The sequence below is a fragment of the Anopheles maculipalpis genome, chromosome 3RL (genome assembly GCF_943734695.1).
Source record: "Anopheles maculipalpis chromosome 3RL, idAnoMacuDA_375_x, whole genome shotgun sequence".
NCBI classification, from domain to species: Eukaryota; Metazoa; Arthropoda; class Insecta; order Diptera; family Culicidae; genus Anopheles; species Anopheles maculipalpis.
The window spans coordinates 43,784,424-43,801,749 of NC_064872.1; the positions used below are offsets into that span (position 1 = coordinate 43,784,424).

At 40.2% G+C, this 17,326-nt stretch overlaps 2 protein-coding genes across 2 annotated transcripts in view; one reads left to right on the top strand and one right to left on the bottom strand.

Moving 5' to 3' along the window:
- LOC126564210 (ubiquitin carboxyl-terminal hydrolase 35) overlaps positions 1 to 1,956 on the top strand; it is a 164,650-nt gene extending 162,694 nt beyond the window's left edge. The window contains exon 5 of the mRNA XM_050221190.1: positions 1,944 to 1,956. The gene's annotated coding sequence lies outside the window, so the exon portion shown is untranslated. The remainder of the gene's footprint in view (positions 1 to 1,943) is intronic.
- Positions 1 to 17,326, bottom strand: part of LOC126565768 (tyrosine-protein phosphatase Lar) — a 117,096-nt gene that overhangs the window by 54,855 nt on the left and 44,915 nt on the right. Inside the window, exons 2-4 of the mRNA XM_050222976.1 lie at positions 8,022 to 8,060; positions 7,495 to 7,626; positions 7,056 to 7,214 (exon numbers count right to left, since the gene is read on the bottom strand). Coding sequence (XP_050078933.1) covers positions 7,056 to 7,214; positions 7,495 to 7,626; positions 8,022 to 8,060 — 330 coding nt within the window. The remainder of the gene's footprint in view (positions 1 to 7,055; positions 7,215 to 7,494; positions 7,627 to 8,021; positions 8,061 to 17,326) is intronic.

Here is a 17,326-nt window from a genome sequence, read left to right on the forward strand (position 1 = left end):
TTGGAATGCTACGAAAACTTGACCGAACCACCCGACCGCACACCGTTGCTGTCCCTTAGATTCAACAGTCTTACAAATGGACGTGTGGGAAGGAAAATTAAAAGAAATAACAAAACCTCGCGGTTTCATGAGTCAATAACATATCTCTTCATCTACGATGACCATCCGCACATACTAACGTTCTCGGGGCTGGTAGTAGCTTCGTCCCGCTACTTTCTTGGTCAGGTAATGTATACCCCGATCGTTTCCAGAAATATCGTTGCCAAATGAGAAAGCGAGCTCCATGTGAAAACTGAGCTAGTTTTCGTCCGTAGCTCCCGACACTATCGCAACAAACGATCGCAGTTTCGAATATTCCTTTCCCATTTAATGTAGCGACAAGCGTAATGGGCGGACTTATCAGGACGTTGAAGAGCTGGGCAAGGCAATAGCTTTTCCTTTCGAAGCTGCTAGCCATGAACTTTGCTGCAGTTCGGTTCGGGTGTGTTGCAGTAAGGAGTTTTAAACGATGTAAATGAGTTTGAATAGTTTGAAAATGAATCTGTGGTTTGGACCAAGCCATCTCGATACGGTAATATTTTGCTTCCCAAACTCCCCTTCTGGCTGTTTACGGCATTTTACAAATAGACGATCGTAAACAGTCCTACACCACTGCGTTGAAAGAAATGAAGACAATAACATAAGCAATCGCCATTCAATAAAATTGAGAATTTTATTCTCTTTTTCCCAGCCGATTTTCGTATTTCAAAATTTAAATTTTGCGTAATTTAAATGCGTACGATAACTACAGAAAAATCGATCAACAAAAACAGTACACGTATTGTTTTGCTTTAAAATCAAATGAACGAGTAGCAAGCAAAACCTTCTCGTTGCTATTTTTATGATTGTGTTAAATGACTGCCCAAGCTCTAAAAGCCCGCTGCTATAAATGATGGAGCTGCAGACCGGCGAATGACTCGCGGGAGCTTTGCAGTATATTTCATTTGCAACTTCTCAAAACGAAGTGGTAAAAAATAACACAACCCTTTATCGCGATGGGATCGCTTTTATGCACAAGACAAAGCCGTATTATGTTGTTTACCATGGCCTCCCACAACATGGGGTGCCCACTTCATGAGGCTGAAGCGCAGCTATATTTAAATTCCGGGCAAGAGTGAAATAAATGTGCGCTGTCCTGGTGTGGGCCGTGCATGCAGTTCGGTACATTCGACGGGGAAGAAAAATGGGTCGTATGAAGTGTTATTCTTTTGTTACCACTCTCACTCTTCGCAGCACCGGCCCAGCACAATTTCTTCAAGAAGGGATCCGTCCAGAGTCAACTGGGCGGAACTATACAAATTCCGGTTCTGCGACAACCAAACTTTTCTTTCATGCAAGAACAATGCAAATGTCTTCATTTAAGCAACAATGAACATTGTAACTACAGGTCCATTTGTAGCGCGCCTTGCATCGTTTTAGAACGCCTCTGACTAAACACGTGAATGCGCTGGCGTTGCCTTGCGGTACCAGCTACCGGGCGTCTCCATTGATGGTACAAACGCTTGATGTGGCGTATGGTCAGTGCGGTTGAATTCGGCGCGATGTTCATTTAGTACTGAACTCAATAGTGCCTCATTTTCAACAACTAAGCGCACAACTAAAAAGGGAACAGTTGTTCGGCCGCCGTTTGATGCATATTCAAATGTTCTCTCCTGGTTGGTTTGTCGTTCAAAGGCGTCAACTGCAGGACTGTAATTTTCGTTGCAAAAAAGTAAAAATACTTCTACAATGCGCAGTTTCGTCTGGCCGGCGTTACTATGTTTGCTCTGTTGCTGTTTTTTTTGCAATGAATTTTTCAAAAAGAACTTATACACCAACCTCAAACGGAACAATGGCTCTCAGCAACAGCAGAACCAGCCCTGCGAACAGTGTTGAAGGAGCCATCTTCAAGCCATTTCTTGCAGCACCGTTGCTGCTCCAAAATCTTACGTATTTTGACCAGAGTCTGTGTGCAGAGAAACACACAGTTTCTCGACTAATATTCAAAAACCTTACGAACCAGAATTATAGTGAAACACTTGCGCGCGGTGGTGCACATAAATATAAATGCAAATTTATACAACATTAGCATAAAAAGAAGTTTCGCTGGGAAGTGAATATTTCGAAACCGGAATAAGGAAGACTTGGATACGACTTGGATTAGTGTCTCGTTTTTCGTTGTTCACACTGCATCCTTCATTCACACGATTGTCCAGTTTCGCAACTCTGTGTGAATTGTTTCGTTTCGTGCACTGGCGAATGAGATTTCGTTTCGCTGAACGTTGGAAGGTGTAGGAAACGAAAGGACTTCATGCCAACCGTTGATTTATTTGCAAATCGAACGACTTTTGTGCAGTGTTCAATTTATGCATACACAAACACTTTTACGATTGTTCGTGGCGTACATTAAACCTTATGGTGTGTGTTGTAAACAAACTGGTCATGATAGAAAAAATAGGAGAGGAAACATACATAGATAACGTACGGTAAAACATCTTTACACAAAAAACTAGACGATTTGTACGAGACTTACTTATTTAAAACCAGGAATAATCTAATATCCAGGAACATTTACAATGAATCAAATATTGAAAGCGCTTTTGAATGACTGCACGAATCGGAGTCCTGTGTCGTGGAAAATTCAGATGAACACTTGTCTTTAACATTTGTTTACCACACCAGACCGCCGGCAGTATCTCACAGCTTGAATTAAAAACTGGAATGCAACAAATTCAACCATCCAAACATTTTTGCTCTGCACCCGACACTGCACAATAATCGAGGAAGGCACACAATGCCATGGAAAATTAAAAATTAAAATAGAAATGGATGCAGTGCAAAACAATTTACAAATAGAGCACGGAGTTCAGCGAACGCCGCGCGAACGTAGGATGTTGATGTCTTTTTTGAGAAACGTTTTGTGCAATGGTAAATCTGCAAAAAAAAAAAAAAACTGTGCCGATCGTAAAGCAAAGCGGTAATAGCACTGCAAGAGTTCGTGGGTCAGTTCGGATAAAGGGGTTGAATAAAAAAAGGTTTTATTTTTTCACGGAATCATCCCATTGCATTAGCGAGATGCTTTTAGATACTGTTTCGAGTCACTGATGCAAGCAGATCTATTAGTGCGTTATGAATAAATAATTGCCAAAAGAACCATTGGTTTGACAATTCAGTAATAGCCTAGGATAATGATTCATAAACGATTTCGGGACAAAGGTGTATTTTGGAGAAAGAATTGTATTTCTATTATTTTATAATTCTCAGTTGTCAGCAATTTGAACTGACCGTCTCCACGGAGTAAAAATTACCAAGAGTAGCAGTCGAAATGGCGACTGATTCATTCGAAAACCAGCTAAGATATTATTAGGTGCGCAAATAAATAATGGCCGTTTTTTCATAATTTTATTTTTACTCCTAGCATTTTTATTTGTAGAAATTGGGTCAATCAAAGTATTGGCCATTATGATACGTTTTTCGACGTAATCCATGTATTGGATCATCGGAACAGATGGAAATCCGATGGTGCCAGATCCGATGAATACGGCGAGTGCGGTAAAACAGACCATTTGAGGGTATAAAGGTAGTTTTTCACAGATAGCGCAACATGTGGCCGAGCATTGTCATGCAGCAGAATCACTTAGTCGTGGCGTAATGAGTATTTTGGCCGTTTTTCACGCAGTGCTCGGCTTAAACTTGTCAATTGTTTCCGGTAGCGTTCACCAGTGATTGTCTCTTCCGGTTTCAGAAGTTCGTAGTAAATGACGCCGAGCTGGTCCCACCAAATACTCAGCATAACTTTTGAGCTATGCATGTTCGGTGGAGCTGATGATGTTGGGGTATGACCGGGGGATCTTCATGTTTTTGCGCTTAGGATTGCTGAACAAAATCCACAAAATCGTCAAGTCCACAGTGGTCCCATCAATTCCAAAACGGCCGTTATTTATTTTCAAACCTAATACATTATGACCAAATTTTCGCAAAGAAATTTGAAATTTTGAAAAATTCTCGTTTACTTTTACAATCCATTATTGCTTTCAATATACGAGTCAAACATCGTGTAAAACATCCAACAGCGCGTAACGATTCGTTGCATACCAGACATTTTAATAAGAATCTGGATAGATAAATTTCAACTAGAAAAAAATACATAGTTTAGCGGTGTCTTACGCATCTCGAAGTATAAAATTTAAAAAATATTATTTGATAATAAATAGAACTATAAAATCATTGGAAGTGACGAAATACGCACAGTGTAAAAGTCTGTACTAAATCCATATTTTAATTCAAAAACATTCAACTATTGGGGTCGAAGAGTTTGCATTTGGATGGTATGGAGTTGCTTTTCTGACCATCTAAAAATTCTTGTATACCTTATAAACAGTATTACTAAGCGATTAATAAACAAAACTACAAAAAAGTTACGCGATATTGTTCCTAAACATGTCCCTACAATCATTAAATAATGATTTGACTGTTGAAAACCGATGACATCAAATGCATGAGAAAGAATAGGAACCATTTTTTAAGTTCATTATAGCTATTTGGAAGAGTACAAAAGGAAGGTTTTCACCTTCTATCGATATAATTTGTTAAGTAATATAGTGTACAACATGACTCTACAGGAATGACAATGTTTCAGTCTTTTTATGCACAACATTTTCCAAAGGACTAATCTTCATACCGCTATTGATTCGTAAAGAGCATTTTATATTCCGTTCATCAAAATTACAACTTTTTTAAACAACTAATTCTTTTTATTTGCCATATAGATCACAATGATTATCTGGTATTTGCTCACAACTCAGATTGCAGTAGTAATGCTCATAATCTTTAAATATCATACCAACCGAATCTTTGAATAGTCCTAGTGAATAACAAATCAGCATATCATCAACCATAATGAGGTACTTTCGCACGCGAGTCTATTAAAAAAGTTTAACCCGAGCTGTCAGTTGCCACGACTGGATAAGTTGTGTAAAAATTTTCAGTGTCCCAGATGAGCGGTGTGTTCAATTTTGCATTTTATTAAACATACACACACACAATACTTCTGGCAGAAAAAAAGAACCCGTATAAAAACTGTAAAATTATTGCCCCACTTTCTGTTACTTTGCTCTCCCTCCAGAGTCTCGTAACTTTTTGAAAGAAAATGAGAAATGCTCACTAAGCAGAGAACATATTTTAGATAGTCCTCGACGGAGTGTCGTGCCAGTAGCTCTTCAAGTACGGAGCCAAACAAAACTGGAAAAAAATATCCTGATAAGGGAGGGAAAATATTAAGCAATTGGAAGGAAATACGAACTGCCGGGCAAAAGTTTGCCGTGTTTTTTTTTTGTAATATCCTTTTTCTGATGGTTTATTGTTTTTGTTCCCAAAGCTCACTATTTCGCTGTTCCCTGCTTTGCTTCATTCGTGAAACGCAGCCGCGGCTTATTTGGTTGTTTCTATTTCACTTGACCTAACGTAACGCACAGCATGAGCTTGTCATCTTGGATAAATGGATAATGCTGGTTGAACGTTACCATTGGTGCGCTCCGCTAAAATTACGTGAAGAAAGTTGCACCCCGCGAACAAACATTGGGTACTTTCTTGGACCCAAGTTTTTCGAACCTTAGGGCATAATTTATGCGTCATATTGTTGAAATACCACCAAGGTCGAAAGAATAGTGCTATACATCTTCTTTCCTCTGCGAGATTTTGGTATGGAAACGAGTACGCTTGTTACGAGCACAGCATTTAACGCAACGGAAATAAGGAAGATAAGAGAATTATGAAATCTTATTGTATGGTCTTATTATGACTCGCATTTTGGTATAAATGCATTTAACCAAATTTGTTACTTAAAACAATGATAATAGCTTAACTGATTAGCTGCATTTCAAGACCTATTACCATGCTTAATGATAAACCAAAACCGGACAGCTCGGTGATGCAGGCGACAGTGCCATTGATCTTCAAACGGCAGGATCGGGGTTCAAATCCCATCCAGCCCATACCCCAGTAGTTGAAGACTGACTATCAAACTACGTTATATCTCGACAGTCTTAGTATACCATTAGATAGCGGCGTGACCTCGAGGGGATCGTTAAGCCAAGAAAAGAGAGTATGATAAACCAAATATTTATGGCTACCCCTGCCCTCAAGATAATTGGGTAGCCGATGTTGTGTGCCAAACATGAAATGAACATTATCAGCACATCTGTAAATGATGGTAGGCTCCTTCCTGGTTTTCGCGTTATGTTTAAAAAATTTATATTTTTCCTTTAACTTTTATTTTTAGAAGTAATACAAGAACGACCTACACGAAGACCTACACGAACGAAAAGATAAATACTAAATATAATTATTATTTAAATTTATAAAATGTTTCGCCAGACTCATTATAGCACCCATTTCGCTAGGGATTTAGCTTGGTTTTGAAAACTGTAAACTAAAAGTACGTTAAAGTATTAAACCACTAAACTGTAAGCGACAGTGCTGCAGATGCAAAATAAAAGTTAGTAAGCAAAGCGCTTTGAATGAATGAAATTGGAATTCATTTATGATAAATTTTGCATCTTAACAAAATGCATTTATTTCTATTATTAACAGCCACCAGGCAGGCAAAAAAAAAACAAAAAAAAAACCGAATGTTTTACGAAAAGGTGCAAAACACGCCATTCTGGTTTATTAGCATAATATGAGGAAATACTTTTAATTAATCATGCAAATCACTTCGCACGTCGACAGCATCATCAACGTGGGCAAATTTTCTGCATAATTTGAACAGCGCGACTAGCGCGCCAACCTTCCAGAATCGTTTATCTTGAAAATTGTATCCGAATTGGCCCTCAATCTAGCGGGCGAATGGTGTGCTAAAAGTTTAGCCACAAGTTGCGCTAGAATCGGTGCAGTTTTACCGCGTAACGGTTCGCGGCTCTTTTCTTCCAACAAGAGAAAACCCGGAAAAGTTACCAACTGTGGTGAACTCTTGGTGTGCTCGGTTTGGGACAGTTTGGGACACAATTTGTGCACATTATACATAACTTGTCACTTACCTTCATAAACGGTCAGCGTCGCCTCGGCCGAAACTGCATCACCGACGCCATTTTCCGCCACACACTCGTACGGTGCATCGTCACGTCCAGCACGCACCGGTTCGATACGTAACATTGAAACTCCATTAGCGTCGTACACCGTGTATCGTGACTGGGTCACTGTAAGTATAGGTTGCAAGCGCGTGAAAGGTGGATAAAATATGGCATCTCATGCAATTCGCATCACTGCTTTTTTAACGGAAATAATCTGAATAGATGTGACGTTACGTATTATTCTGGACACATAATGATTAATGGATAATGCAAACATATTCTCCTGTTTTTTGTTGATTATTATTTCAACATTGAATAATGCAGGTGAAAGTTTGTTTACATATCTAATCTCATTTACAAAACACCTATGGTAGATAATACCAATAAAAGTTATGCATGTACTTACTCATAATCTTTTTGCTATTTTTGCGCCATATAACCGTTGGTTGGGGATCACCACGAGCTGCACAGAAAAAGGTTGCCACGCCGCCTACTCGTACGCCTTGATTTTCTGGCTTCTTTATGATTTCCGGCGGATCTGTAGAGTAAAGAAAAAACAATAGGATTCATTAAAATTGAATAATGGGGATGAAAGGCCAAAAGTGTTCAAATTAAAACTTTATAAACATGTATCATTGTAAAACAATAAAACATAATTGCTCACATAAAAGAAAATATGGTTTATTGAGATCCTGCGCCAACTCTCGTTGGACTCAGCTTTCTAAATTTTTGTATTTGCCTGACTAAAATATAAAACTGAAAGAATAGAACTATTCAATAAAATGTTAAATGAGTAATAAAATAAAACATTATGAAAACATGAAGAATTCTTCGGAAATTAACGAAAAATAAATGTAGTATTTGAGGCAGTAACGTTATTACGATTGCCGTTGACTAATGCATCACATTTTGATGCATCCACCAATAACTTACGTGTCAGGTAAATGAATGGAAAATCCGAAAAATTTCCATCTGCAATAGTCGGACGAACGGTAACAGAATTGAATTTCATAGCACAGGTTATACGGTGATGCGATTAAATTGCACAAGAAACTCGAAGATAAATTCACAATCATAGTTACGCAATGTTCCTTTTTCGCACGCAAAACGACACCATTTGCGTCACTTTCCGCCTTATTGTTTGGATTGAATTTTTGCCTATCATTAGCGCATTAAAAGAAACGGCGTTTGCCAAATTCGTTACAGGTGCAATAGATTGTTCTACCACACATTCGAGATTTATGATGCGCTATATGTTATTTACATTTCGCCAAATGTTTGGATTTATTATTTTCTTCTGCTAAACAAACCTATTCCTCTCTTGTGGATGGTGGAAATAAGGAAATCGATGCCCGAAAGTGGTTGAGGGTTTTGAGGGGGGAGGAATTGAATTCAAACATTCGAACAGAAACAGAAATTGATGACACATGTCGTGCTGGGAATCTGTCTTGCGCCAACTTGCAAACTGCTGAACCCTATGAAAAACAGTTTCGGAGAAATATTGACAAACATTGCGATGAGACTTTCATATTTATTTATCCTTTTCTTTGGCAGCGATTGAATAGCTGAGGAAGGCACAAGTGTTTAAAAAATTTGCGCTAAATTCATGCCCGAGAAACCCCCTCACAACACAATGCTTTATTTCTTATTCCGGTGGTTTACAGCCGAATTCTATAGCTACCAGCAGCATCTTTACTGACACTCGTGCGAACTCTTCGCTCTGCGAACCGACACAAGATTGATGACTTTTATACGAGATTTGTGTACTAATCGATTTCAGCTTTCTTTCACGGAAACAACAGAGCATACGGCCTGTTCTACGTTCCCAGACCGGCGCATTCTTCATGCCGCTCAACCGAAGCGAAAGTGATTTTAATCGTTTTCGGTTTATGTTTGTTTCTCAACACTTCTCCGCAAAGCTGTACACTTGAGTGGAAACGTGTTTTGTTCGCTTCGGTCGGGACAATAAATTTTCCGAGCACATAAATTTGCATACGGAGGCAGGATTAAAGGCAGATTAACACCAATTTCATCTTTTGAGACAATGGATTTATTTTTTAATATTAAACTTCGTCCTGTGCTTGAGGTGTACCATCGGTAGACTTCGTACAGGACACACATAACATCATAACAATTTTTGGTAACTGATATTAAGGGATGCAATAAAGACAAAACAAAGCACAATTTATAGCATCGTTCGCATAGTCGGTGAAAGGATGAATGATTTTTAGAATCCTCAAAATGTTTGAGGATTCCGTTGAATGTTGAGTTCAATTTTACTGTTACAATAAAAATATGTAATTTAGAGTAAGTTTGTAGCAACCTCCATAATTTAAAAAAAACTTTCTTATTAAAGTCCTTGAGAGGTTTTGAGTAATGAGAATCTTTGTATTCTTTTTCATAACTACACAAATCATCTCCACTAAGCTTAGCCTAATTTAGGCTAATGATGAACAAAGAACCAGCAGACGAGATAAGCAAATCTAACAAACGTACGCATGCCAGCGAATGCAAATAACAAACCTAACCCACATCCACACAGCACTGGAGGAAGATAGCCGTCTCCCAAATTTTCCAAGCAGATACCATGCATTGATATGGTGCTGAAACAGGGAAATTTTTACTTCGTGTACTAGACGAAACACGGCCAGATATTGACGAAGCGCCTGGCCACAATTACGAGTGGCAAAAGAAAGCAGATTTTGTCAGACATTGAAGAAGAGAAAAATGCAGAAAATGAACCTTAATAGTACCAAGTGGACAGGGGAAACGTGGTTAGGTATTCACGGCTGTTTGGTAAAATGAAAAGATAATGTCGACCTAATTACGTTTTCATCTTGTTGTTTCATTTGGTACAAAGCAAAACTCCGAAGAAAGCTCGCCTGGATGAATATAATTCGAATTTCGGGGCGTGCCAGATCCGAAGGTGGAAGATAGGAACAAAAACGAAACAAAAGGGAAAAAACGGGATCACCTCACCCATGCCCCTGCTACTCGTGCACTAGAAGAAGGGCACGGGCAATGATTGAGACAAAGAAAGAAAACCCGGTTTTATGTATGTTCCAGTGCCATACAGATTTGTGCCCATTGCTCTTTCAACAGCTTTTCGGGACCGCTGATAAGAAGATCATCTCGCTTTGCTTTGCAATCAAATGAATGTTCAGTATAATTGCCACCACCATCTTTCACCATTTGCATTCCTACACACAGCGATGGCGGACTTTCACGGCATTCGCTTTCACCTTCTTTCGTCTCGGCTTGGGTTTGGTAGGGAAGCTGAGCATCTTAGTGAATAAAAATATGCGGGCTCGGTTGGACCGTAGGCGACGACGATGACGCCGTTGTAGAGCGTTCCATGAGCCATTTTTATTCAAATTAGATTTTCAAAGACTCGTCTTCGTTTATCGTTAGCGTGAAGCGAAGGGTCCTGTTTGTAGAAGCGGGCAGCCACATACCGAGTGCTGGTGCGGAACCATCCGTACCAGGAGATGTACCGATAGCAATAACTAGCCCGAAGGTCAAAGGTAAACAGTGCGCACCCAGCGGAACGAGTTCGTGGCTGGCTGCTTGTACCGAGACAAGGTAGGATCAAACAGAATTGCTGATCAACCGCAATTAGTTCGGGTAAGTTTTGATTAGGACCCTCTGTTTTCATTTTCTTTCCTAGTCGGCGAGGCACTGTGTAACTAGTCCACGTGTTAGCGCTCCACAGGAGCCATTTTTATGGTTGCCTACCTACAATCGAAAATTTAGAAAGGCTAATACCGGTGCGACAACGTGCAGAATTGTTGTCGACCATTAAATGAGGATTATTTCCAAACAAACCGCAATTACCCGTGCAACAACAACGGTGGCAAGCGCGCCAAACCTGTTCCTGTGCGGTGCGTTGCCAAGCGAATTGACTTCCGGCAGTCGCGTTTTGTCGCTGATGACCGTTTCGCTGCCACGGAAGGGGTGCACAGGTGGCGTGATAAACTGCGTGAAGGGCGTAGAAAAAGGGGATTCGGAATTAATTTGAAACAAATTGCTGCGAAAAGGATACGTGACAGCCAGTGTAGGCAATCATGGTGAAGGATCAGGACCTATCACGTTTTTGATGAGGTTCCCCGAAGGAGGTACTGCGCAAAAGAGAAATGAGAGATGAATCGTGCGTTGCTGGAGATAAAATAAAAGTGTAGCTATCCAATATACTACCAAATGCGTCCAATTAATCGGCTGGTAAATCGAACGGTTGTTTTTCAATCACACTAAGCAAACTTTATTCGAATGGTACGAGTTTACATGAGGCAATATGAACAAAGTCTGATGTAGAGGATTCATAAAAAATATGTTACAAATACACACGTGTAACAAAATGGTCACGTTTGTGCTTTAAAATTAGGTTTCCTGCGGAAAGCCTAGCACGTGTGTATCGTTTGTAGTTTACCACTAAACTTCATCACGAACCTTCAATCTAAATAATGCATCTGATGATATGATTATTTCATCAACAAACATCCTCATAACGTTTTCGGTGCTTTGAATTTAAATGTGTCGTTATTTTTACTGATCCCCTTATCGCTAACTAGACGTACCGGCTTCAGAGTCGTCCCCTTTCTTGGGACGTTTAAAATAGCGGCCAGCAAAGTTCGTAAATCTTTACATCTTTACAAAACAGCTGCAGACTCGTTTGCGTAGGGTGCCAACCCAGTAACAACAATCCTTTTTCTGCACCATAAAAGTGTTTCAGGCTACGTTGGGGATGTTATTGGTCAGCTCGAAAAATGCTTTAATGAAGCACGCTCGTAAGTGCTTTGCAGCACAACGCTTTACGAACCGTACTCGTAACGAACCCACAATTTATAACTACTTCTAATTTCTATGGGTTTTATCAGGCAGTAGTGTTAAGGCCATTTATAATTAGAATTGTTTAGTTTTGGAAAACTAACCTCAAACATGGGCGAAAGAAAGATTTTTCATTCGAGTGTTCCGCCTGTAATCAGATTTTTGGTTGGGGTCTCCTTGCATTTCGGTAAGCTACCAGGAGCGTTCTTTAGTGTGCGCAGCAGCAGACTTATCGAAATAGGCCTGTTTGGCTCGTTCGGAAATGTGTGTCGCATTCGCTAAAGTTGAAGCTCAGCGTTCACGGCAAACAGTCTACGATGACGTAATCAAACCGTCACGCGATCAAGGCATAAAATTAAGTATCCATGCAATGACGCCCATGGTGTGTATGGGAAGCGCCAAGAAAACAAGGGTAATCATATAGCACTTCGTGTAAGCTAGCTTTTCAACGATGACGGGTCAGTTTGTGTGGTTGCTTGTTGAGAATTGTGTACGAAAGGTGTGCAGCGAATGAACGAGATAGACTACACAGACATTCCATTTATTTTCGTGTAGTATTTGACTATAAAGCTGGTTAGTATCGAACATTACGATGTTGCAACGCAGTCAACGCGAGATTAGTTTAAGGAAATGGATCGAACGTATGGTCTGTCTTATTTGGCAAATGTTGCTTGATAAATCGGACATTGAAGAAGGGAATCTAATAGAACAATGTGGCGAGGGAAAAATGTGAGAACAAAATAATTCAATCAAGAAGCAACGGACCATTAAACTTTTTGAGATCTGTTAGACAACGTTTGCTGCACATGAACAACTCTCCAACTCGCAGTGACGTTATTATCACTAAACTTCCAAGTATTATATTGCTATGCATGTGGTCCTGCTGGTCCTTCTCGTAGCATAAGAACGGAGACAAGCGCAATCGTTTAAGGTGTTTCCATATTTATCAATAACAGGCACAATCTGTCGTCTTTATTGGAATATGGTTTCTGCTCAAATGGGAAATAAAAGAACGGTCCAAAACAAGCTATCGGCGGCGCCCACACATCAACGCATTCGATCTTGCGCTGGCCCACCGTTTTGCCGGTGAATAGAACAGTACTTGACGATCACATGAGGGATATAATTTTTCTTTCACCATCGCAATAATGATGTGTAGCAGCTAGCGTTCAACAGCGGATGATGATGTGGCCCAACCGACGATGTACCATAGCATGAGAGCAAAACGACCGTACAACATCCTACGTGGCAAGCCAAACTAGACGACGCCTATGCCCGTCTACCATACACACAGTGGCGCAACATAACAATCAGCAAACGAAGCATTATCACAACCCCAAGATGAGAAATGAAACGATGTTCCCTGGAGGTGTGATAGAAGATGTTAATGCCAACATAGACGGATAGTGTCGAGCGGTGTGACAAATGGTGACGACTGACAACGGCGGAGGACATCTCGAGAAGCTGCAGCAGTAGAAAAAAAAATCGAACCACATACTAACGGCCCATGAACAGTTTGCCTACACTTCTTGAGCATCTCAGGTTCGCCTTTCTTCGGTTGGTGGAGAAAATGAGGAATTCCTTTTCAATTTTTATTTCCTTCACGACAAGTGACGCACCAACGCTTGTCATTTCGCATCCGTTATCGGAGCATCGAACTGTATAATGTGCTCGAGCTTGTCTTGATTGCATTTTTTTTCTTGCTTCTACTGCTCGGTAAGTCGAGGCGCTCGTATGAATTAAAATATTAACAAGCAATCGAGTAATACAGCAGAACTTCATTGCATTTGTTGCTTTAAATTTTTGTGCAACAAATTCAATCGATATTTTAAATAAATAATTACCGTTAACAACCTTTCACATCTTGATAAATCGAAAAATAGTTTTTATAATGTATCGTATCGATTACCTATTTACACCTATGCTTTCTAAAAAAAAAGTGGATAAACCTGTTCAACCCAGCTTGATCCTAAAATTCCAACCCATCCGCAAGAGAAATACTAAACGGTGAAACAATTTTCAACAATACTTCAAAATTTGCTACGTATGCAAATATTTTATGAAACCAGTGCACACCAGTATCGTCGTAGCACGTGTCTAGGACGAGATCCTCCGCTACATGCAGATACCGAAAGCGAGTGGTTTTCGATAAACGGCTACGGCACGACAGCACCGTCGGATGAACAAATCTTACCTCCTGGAGCTTCCTCACGGGCAAGCACTGGAAGAATTTACCTTCCACTCTTTTCGGGGCACAGTCTAACCGGGATTTAGTGTTTCGCTGCCATAGTGTCGTTGCGGTGGTGGCGCGTTCGTCAAGAGTACGTATGGGTTGGTGCACGTACTGGGAAAAGTAAATATCGAAAAGCGGCAACAAACAAGACGACACCACTTGATGCAGCAGCTAGCGAATGAATTTTATCCGCAGCCATCTCACACCGGTAAGCTACAATCGTCGCGCGCTAGCCACTGACGCAGTTAGCACGTGAAGCTAGCGCGCTGCAGTCTTAGCGGGAAAGCAAGTCGGTCTCCTGTCCGGCGGTTGAAGTGTTTCGTTGATTTCTCGACAGCGGTAGCAGCTGGCGCATTTGATGCGATGAAAAAGGAATAAATTTAAAAGCTAAACAATTTTCATAATGAAAACCATTCCATGGTCCGCTCGCTGCGCAATGATGCATTGAACGTTTGACACAAAATGGGGTACAATCACCAATGATGATGATGATGATGGTGATGATGAGGAAGGAGCATAAAAATGAGGTAAATCTCATGCCATGTGCTCCGCTCACTCGGTAATTGTTTGCTGAAGCGTTGCTCCCTGTACCAGTCGGTGTGCAATGTTTGTGCACCGTTCAGTATGATCTCGGGCTTTCGATCGTTACATGAGATTTGGCTGTGTAAACAAAAAACTTTAAGAATGTGCAAACCTTGAGGTGAAACATCATGTGAAACGTATCCACGCTCGGAAGACGCTCTGTCTAACGCAGATCGAAAGACAAGGAATTGTACCAACAAAAAGTAGGTAAATCAAACAGGAAATGTTATATGATATGTTTATATGCATATACATGAGTGATGGCACAAGTGCCAAGAATAGTTGTTCCTTATCTTGATGGGTTGGCAAGAACTAGCAAAGGGAATTTCTCGAACTAGTTCCACATAAAAACGCTTGACTGATGGAATCATGCTCTAGTGTGTGCACGTTTCGAATTTACAGTAGCGGAATGTGAAACGAATGGAGTGAGAGTGAAATATCTCATAAAGCATATGAGATGCTTGGTTGATAATAGTGCAGCTGCTGAACCTTTTTGTGTAGAACATTGCCGATTGGGACGAAGTATCGTACGTACGGTTGAGGAAACGAGATCGATGTTAACGTTGTTACTTATGAAATTGTATCATATAACATATACTGCTGAAACTCTTTTCTCGAAACATAAATGTAAACAACGAAATTTGTAGTCTGTTAGAGCATAACAGTTCTCTTATCGTTAGCAAAAACAAAACTATTGTTTTTAAATTGCCATTTTTCATAATATAAACAATCAAACTGCTTTAGCAATAAGGATAAAAGATATTCAGGCCTTTATTGAAGCTTGTTTTCAGGTCATCTCTTTTCACATTATTGGTTTTACTTTCGCACAAAACAACTAAGATATGTTTTGCACCTATTTGGATTTACCATCAACAGGAGCAGTTCGACGAATCTGCATGAGTCGGAATGATACTGCGTGTGCTTGGCTCGTTTGCAAGTCTACCTAGGTATGTTTTTTTCCCGCACGGTGGTGTATGTTTGCGGATCAGCAATGGCAAAATGACACAACACACCACTGCAATGCGACGGACGAGCATCCCTCAGCCAATCGTAGGGAGTATGCAAACTCATTGCACTGTTTCTTCTGGCAGCAGTAGCACCAGACAGCACCATGCAACGGTATCTCTTTGACTTAGAGATATTCGTTAAAAATAGAGAAAAACTGTCTAACAGATGTGAACGAAAGAGCTAATGCTAATGCTTCATTGCACTACAACAAGTTCCGGTAAAGAAGGAAAGCTATGGAAGCATCATTACACGACTACTGGGAATGCTTTCTGCTCACCGTGCCAGGTAAAAGTCACAGGCAACCCATATCTTCAAAGGATGTGAAAATTATGTTGAAAAGCTATAGTAATGGTCGTCGAGGCTAATACCGAGACTTGACTGTCAAAAAACGCGTTCATCTTGTCCTGCAAGGTTCTCACCACAGAATGGAACATTCTCTTCCGTAGTTGGCTACTAATTAGAGGAAACCGCCCAAGGATGTATTGTCCAGCTAGACGACGAACCACTCTCATTATTAATATTAACCGAATGAGCTAGATGGAGTTACACCAATGCTTTACCCTTCTGGTGGTCATTATGGCGTAAAATGTTATTCCGATGACATTCGCATGAGTACCCATACCCATGAGTACTTCCACTAAGAACCGTCGCTGATAGGGAGAGTTCCATTACGGGGCAGATTGTCCCCTCATCATGGGGGATGTGATTTTCCTTCACGAAAAGGACACTCTTTCCCTTTATTCTTAGTGACTTCAAACGCAGTGAATTTTGCTGGCAAACGCTAACAATAATCTAGTATCTTCTGCTCAGTCTCTTCGTGACAGTCATCAACAACATCTCACGTGTCCTCTTGCAGTTAGGAAAAGTCAACTCACGCTTTTAACATTCACTTTCACGGAAGGCTGCTAACATTCGCTTCACCTGATACTTGCTCGTAGCCGGTCCGCACTATTGTGTGAGTGTCTACGTTTGCGGGATGCTTGTTTATGTTCTGTGGGGCGGTATTAAGGATTTTAGTCATTTTTGCACAGCTAAAGATGTGTCTCACAATGAGAAATGTAAAATGAAGCGTTGTAAACGGAACCACTTTTAGGAATACATGGCAAAAAATAGGCAACACTGACAATAATTTAAAAAAAATGCAAATGTTTCTATGACTACCACGCTAATGTACTCAGCTAGGAGTCGTCCACATTGTGACTAGAACAGGTTTCAAAGAAACAAAAACAAAAAAGCCAACACTGTGTAAGTGTTTTGTGATACTTCCATCATGTTTCTTTTTCTTAGTAACAGATGATGACAATGGCGCTAGTGGTTTTTGTTAGTACGGTAAAGCAAAGCTCAATGAAGCATAGCAATGCGAAATTTGGAGCTTTTTATATTTGGAAAATATAATTTAGCTTAAAAAATAATATTTTCAATACTTTTGTTAAGACATATTCTACCGTTGGGCGAAAACCAATCAAATGCTTTACAATCACCAACTTTTTCTTTATAGAACTAGCAGAGAAAAAACCAACATTTCTAGGAAGATTTCGTTAGGTTGTACGACTGAGCTTAAAAGTTAAATGCATAACCAAACCATAATCGT